This window comes from Nannospalax galili, unplaced genomic scaffold (assembly GCF_000622305.1).
Source record: "Nannospalax galili isolate Female #2095 unplaced genomic scaffold, S.galili_v1.0 scaffold298, whole genome shotgun sequence".
In the NCBI taxonomy this organism is placed as follows: Eukaryota; Metazoa; Chordata; class Mammalia; order Rodentia; family Spalacidae; genus Nannospalax; species Nannospalax galili.
The window spans coordinates 5,837,117-5,844,075 of record NW_008344488.1 but is presented as its reverse complement, the minus strand read 5'-3'; the positions used below and the strand labels follow the sequence as shown (position 1 = coordinate 5,844,075).

Below are 6,959 nucleotides of genomic sequence, written 5' to 3'. Positions count from 1 at the left end.
GGAACAGACAAGGAAGGAATATTTATCTCTCCATGTCTGTACAGGCCTATAGATAAGAGTGATGTACTTACTCAGAGAATAGAAGTGTCAGATTCCATTCTAATTTCTCTATGATTCTGAGACCTAAATACAAATATAGCTTATCTTTCAACAACTTAAAATAGTGGTGGTTCTGTTAGACATTCAGTTAGTCTAGTGCATTCTTCTATCAAAGCAGGCATGATTTCTTGGTAATCTGTGATGTTGCCCTTACAGAAAAATAGATATATAAAAAAAGTGAAGATTACCTTTTGTATAGTAATGATTCCTTCCTGTGTGTCTTTGTCAACAGATATCTTGAAAATCCCCAGTCCATCACCATCCACTATTTTGTATTCCATTTCTGCATTAACACCTATATCTGCATCAGCAGCTTTAATTCTGGCCACAACTGAAGCCACAGGCAAGGATTCTGGGACATTATATTGATAAGATCCTGTGAAATTCAAAACATGGAAGGAATAAAGTGTTAATACAAATCACCAACACCCACATTAGCTACTGACTTTTTATATAATATATTATTGGTTTTAATTTTTCAATATTGAAAAGCTAAAACAAAATGAAACAAAGTGTAAGTTTCAAGAAACTTCAAGAAATTTGATGATGATTCAATAATGGTAACTGTGACCAGAAACAAATGCCCCGAAGAAAAATAGGATTAGAATCTCCGTTGCTGTATTTCTAGAGTTGAGAAATATACTTCTTTTAATGGCGAAATAAACTTAAAAGAGTTAAAATACAGATTCCCCTGCAGCCTGAGTAGCTCCACTCTCTCCCTGTACTCTATCCACCTTCTAGCCTTGGGGCCAGACCCACTCCTGATCTTCTACTTCAGACCTCTGGACTAGCTTTCTAATCCAGACTAGCTTAACCCTGTAGCATTGTTTGTTAGACCCTCCACATGCTGTACCAACTCCCTCCTTACTCCCAGCATTCAGATCTGCCTAAAACAGACCCACTTACTACCCTGGTAAGTGCACTGTGTCTTAGTTCCCCTGAACCCTGAAGAAATTCACTCTCTCCCCACTTCTATCTTGGGTACAGGCCCCCTCTTAAATCTCTAGACTACCCTCTTGGTCCAGACCAATCCATTCCGTTTTTATCCCTTATCCAGACTAGGTCAATTCTCCAGCATCATTTGTTAGAGACTCCACAGGATGTCTCCACACCCATCTTGCTCTTGGCCCCACTCTTGATCTGCCAAACATAGACAGACCTACCTACTCCTCAGAGGAACCTACTACCCTACAAGAACCTGAAGCACACAACTACCAACTTTTCATATCTGAGAAAAAAAAGCAATCAAGTTACATCAACAATACAAACATAACCAAACTTCAAATAAACAAAGAAAGAATAGAATTTCATATCAGACACACAGCCAACCAACGACATCTATATGCCCAAACACATACCCAGTCAAATGACACAAGCTAGTGAATGGATTGAGAAACAAAATCTGTCTTTTTTCTTGTCTTCAAGGAACTCTTCTTACCTTCAAGTATACTTAAAGGTGAGGTGAAAGGATAGAACAAATATTCCATGAAAGGGGCATTAAGAAGCAAGCAGATGTCGCAATCCTAATACACTTCATTCTAATCAAAGGAACAATTGACCAGGAAGATATTACAATCATGAAAATATATACATCCAACTCTAGTACACCCAAAATCATAGAAAAAAAAAAAACAGTACTACAGGACAAAAACATACAGATAAACTCCCAACTCAGTAACAGAAGGTGAGTTCCATACCCCACTATCTACAATAGACGGGTCAACTGGACAAAGATTAAACATGGAAAACATCTGAATTAGATGACATATTATATCAAATGGACCTAACAAACACCCACAGAGTATTCCAAACAAGCTCCAGAGAATGCACTTTCTATTGAGCAGCCTATGCAAGTTTCTCCAAAATTGACCACATATTGGGGCACAAAATCAAACCTAAAAAAATTAAAAAATTGAAATAATCTCATGCATTCTATCAGATCACAATTGAATAAAATTTAAAATCGACAAGAAAAGAAGCTCTAGTAATCACACAAGCTCATGGAGATTAAACAACATGTTCTTGAATGATGAATGGCTCAAAGAACAAATTAGGAAAGAAGCAAAAGTATTCCTGGAACTAAATTAAAATGATAATCCAATACATAAAATCATCTGGAACACTTTAAAAGCAGTCATAAGAGGGAAGTTTACAGTTCTAAGTGCCTACTTCTGGCACGGTGGTGCATGCTTTTAATCCCAGCACTTGGGAGGCAGAGGCAGGCAGATCTCTGAATTCAAGGCCAGCCTGGTCTGCATAGTGAGTTCCAGGACAGCTGGGGCTGTACAGGGAGACCCTGTCTCAAAAAGACCCAAAAGAAAAAAAAAATCAGGAAAAGCACATAGAAATGACTTAATAGTGCAACTTAAAACTTTGGAAAGGGAAGAACAAACCAAACCCAATCCTAACAGACAAGAAGAAACAACAAAAATCAGAGCCAAGATTAATGAACTAGAAACAAAGAAAGCAATAGAATGAATTAATGAATCAAGAATCAGGGTTGGGTTCTTTGAAAAGTTAAACAAGATAGACAGACACTTAGTCCAGTTAATCAAAAGAAAGAACAAATCTAAATTACCAAATTCAGAAATGAAAAAAGAAACATCAGAACAGACAGCAAAAATAAAATAAAATTAAAAATTAAAAAAATAAAAACACGACCCATAATAACAGACATCAAAAAGATCCAGGATATCATAGGGAATACTTTAAAAACTTATAGTCTATTAAATTTGAAAATTTAAAAGAAAAGGATGAATTTCTAAATTCAGGGAAACCACATATTTAAACCATGAAGAGAACAACAGCTTAAACAGATCCATAAAAAATAGGAAATTTAAACAACAATACAAAATTTCCTGACAAAACGAGCCTAGGCCCAGTGACTTCACAGCAGAATTCTACCAGACACTCAAATAAGATCTACAACCAATACTTTTTAAGCTATTCAAAAAGATAAAAGAGGGAGAACTCCCAAATCAGGTCTATGAAATCCAAAACCAGGTAAAGAGAGAACCAAAAAACAAAAATTAGAAAAGTATAGGCCCATATCCTTAATGAACTTAGACTCAAAGATTGAAATAAATTATTCAAAAATTGCATACAGAAACAAATCAAAAAGATCATCCAACATGATCAAGTTGGCTTTGTTCCAGAGATTCAGGAATGATGGTTCAATATTATGTAAGTCAATAAATGTGATAAATCATATAAATGGGCTTTAAGACAAAAACCATATGGTTATCTTAATAGATGCTGAAAGGCCTTTGACAAAATCCAATATGAATTCATGTTAAAAGTCCTAGAGTGAATTGGACTGGACAGAATACACCCCAACATAATTAAAGCCATAAACAACAAATCTACAGCCAACATCATTCTAAATGGAGAAAATCTTGAAGCATTCCAAGTCAAATTAGGAACCAGACAAGTCTATTCACTATCTCCACTTCTTTTTAATACAGTTCTTGAAACTCTTGTTAGAGCACTAAGATAAGAGAAGGATCTTAAAAGAGCACTAGTTGGAAAAGTAGAGGTCAAGGCTAGAGAGATGGCTCAACAGTTAAGAACATTGGTTGCTCTTGCAGAAGACCCGGGTTCCAATCCCAGCACCCACATGGCAGCAAACAACTGTCCATAAGTCCCAAGGGATCCGACAACCTCTTCTGACCTCTGTGGGAATTGCAAGATATGGGTGCACTTACCTACCTGCAGGCAATGTATGCATACACATAAAATAAACATAATAAATAAAATTTCTTTAAAATGAAGAGGTCAAATTATCACAATTTGTAGATAATATGAAATTATTGATAAGAGATTTTAAAAATTCCACCAGAAAACTGCTTTATGCAATCAGTGCTTTCAGAAAAGAGGCAGGTTACAAAATTAGCTTTGAAAAATTCTTAGCCTTTTTATATGCCAAAACAAGTGATCTGAGAAAGAGTACGTGGAATCCCTCCTATTCACAATAGCCTCGCAAAATATCTAGGAATAAATCTGACCAAAAACAACAAAATCTCTACAATGAACATTTTATGTCTTTAAAGAAAGAAGTACAGGAAAAAACCAGGAGATGGAAGGAACTACCACATTCATGAATTGGAAGAATTAATATTGTGAAAATTATGATCTTACCAAAAGTAATAAGTAGATTAAATGCAATGCTAATCAAAATCCTCATGGAATTCTTCAGAAAGTTAGAAAAAGTAACCTTAAAAGTCATATATAATTACAAAATATGCCAGAGAACTAAAGCAATCTTGGGTAAAAATACTAATGTTGGGGGGATTCCCCACACTGCATCTCTAACTGTATTACAGAAATACAGTCATAAAGAAAGCATGGTGCTGGCACCAGAATAGACATGTAGATGAATGGAACACCCAAAATATGAGTGCATGCAATTTCATCCACCTGATGTTTGCCAGAGATGCCAAGAATACATTATAGAAGAAAGACAGCATCTTCAACAAAGAGTGCTAGGAAAACTGGTTCTACATCTTTAGATGAATGAAATTGACCCTTATTTTTCACTTTGCACAAAAGTCAGCTCCAAATGAATCAAAGACCTCAGTATGAAATCTGAAACTATGAAACTGCTAAAAGAAAACAGAGGTAGTACCCTGCAAGGTATAGATGTAGGAAAGGACTTTCTAATCAGATATCAATTGCTCAGGTATTAAAGTCAACAATCAAGTTGTACCTCATTAAACTGAAAAGTTTATGTACAGCAAAGGAAATAACCAAGGATGTGAAGTTGAAACACTGAGTGGGAGAAAAATCTTCACCTGCTACAAAATATGATAGAGAATTAATATTCAGAATATACAAAGAACTCAAATTAAAAAAAAAAAAAAAACAAGAAAAGAAACGACCCAATAAACAGATAGTCTAAGGACCTGAACACAGAGTTCTCCAATGAAGGAATAAAAATGGCTAAGAAACACCTTTAAAGGTGTTCAATATCTTTAGAAATTAGAGAAATACCAATCAAAAACACTTTAAGATTTCCTCTTACCCCAGTCAGACTGGTAAAGTCCAGGAAACAAAACACCAAATGCTGTCAAGGATGTGGAGAAAGGGGAACGCTCATTCATTGTGGGTGGAAATCCAAATTCCTACAACTGCTATGGAAAGGAGTGTGGAGAACTCTTTAAAAATGAAAAATGAATCTACCATATGATCTGGTTTTAACACTCCTTGGCATATACTTAAAGGACTCATCCTACTGTAGAGATAGCTATACATCCATGTTTGTTGCTGCTATTTTCACAATAGTTAAGAAATGGAAACGACATAAATTTCCATCAGCTGATGAATGGATAATGAAAATGTGGTAAATTACACAATGGAGTAATACTCAGTGGTAAAGAAAGAGGAAATTATTAAATTTTCTTTTAAGTGGATGGAATCTGTTATACTAAGTGAAGTAACACAGAATCAGAAAAGCAAGTGACGTGTTCTCCCTCATTTGTGGATCTTAGCATGAATCCCCTATATGTCAGTATATATTCTGATATAACTACAGGAGCCAGGAAGATAGAAAGGAACCAGGGAGGTAAAGGGAAAGAAGGAGTCTGAGAGAGAACTGTAGGAGACAGGTGTTAAAAAGGGAGAAATGGGGAAAATGGGGATATTCAACTGGGAATGGAGGAGGTAGTTTAGTTAGGTTTGTGGATCTTAGCATGAATCCCCTATATGTCAGTATATATTCTGATATAACTACAGGAGCCAGGAAGATAGAAAGGAACCAGGGAGGTAAAGGGAAAGAAGGAGTCTGAGAGAGAACTGTAGGAGACAGGTGTTAAAAAGGGAGAAATGGGGAAAATGGGGATATTCAACTGGGAATGGAGGAGGTAGTTTAGTTAGGAAGAGAGAGAGAGGAGAGATAAGTTTTACATGATATGTTAAACCATATATATATATATATATATATTAAATCAATCGCCCCCCCTCCAGAAAATACACATACACTATCTGAACATGAGTGTATGTGTATCCCTGAAGGTTATATAACGAGGAACACAGTGCCAGACAGGAGAAACCTCCCTTAAATAGGTCAGAGTAGTCAAAGAGTGCGGCTATTGCCACAGCCCTTGATTACTTCCCAGAACTTGAAGGTCAGACCATATTATTGAAGACCCTATTACTTCAGACACAGGACTAGGAGCAATAAAGCTGGAATTAACCTGGCAGCCTTCTCCCTGAATACTAGCTTTCATAGTTCTAGAGGATATGATTATAAGTTTCTAAGGGAGAAAATCAATGGTCCAACCCAGCTCCAAAGACCAATAACCACAATGCTGGCACAATAAACTTTCTCAATTGGTGAAGTAGTGGAACATTTATCTAGAAAGTAACCAAAAGATATCTAATCGAACTTAAAGCCCTCTCAGTGGGAGGAAAGTCATTGGATAACACTGTAAATATTGCCAAATATATATGGATGGAAAGGTCATAGATCCTAGTGGAAACCTTATCTCTTCCATACAGCTTTACAAATTAAAGTTTTAATTATATGCTAAATATGGGACCTTATACTTACAGAGAAACTTTTCCAACAGATGGAAGCTATTACAGAGTTCCACAAATGGTCACTCAAGAGACTATATGTCTGAGAGTTGATCAGGCCTAAGTTACACATCTACAGTGGATCCTTTAAACTTAAGGCTCGTGGAACATAGTAGAACAGGAGATAGAATACCATAACATCCCTCAACTCTCACCAGTAATGCTTCTTCATACAACAAAATGTAATGTACAGAGAAAGCTACAACTGGTTAAGTTTTAGAGAATAAGAGACTGCAGAGTGTGTGTCCCTGGATAGGACTCCTATATTAAACCTCACCCACTCATGG

The 6,959-nt window shown here is 36.1% G+C and overlaps 1 protein-coding gene across 1 annotated transcript in view; it reads right to left on the bottom strand.

The window, feature by feature from the left end:
• Positions 1–6,959, bottom strand: part of Cdh7 (cadherin 7) — a 145,286-nt gene that overhangs the window by 67,435 nt on the left and 70,892 nt on the right. The window contains exon 6 of the mRNA XM_008840671.3: positions 288–475. Coding sequence (XP_008838893.1) covers positions 288–475 — 188 coding nt within the window. The remainder of the gene's footprint in view (positions 1–287; positions 476–6,959) is intronic.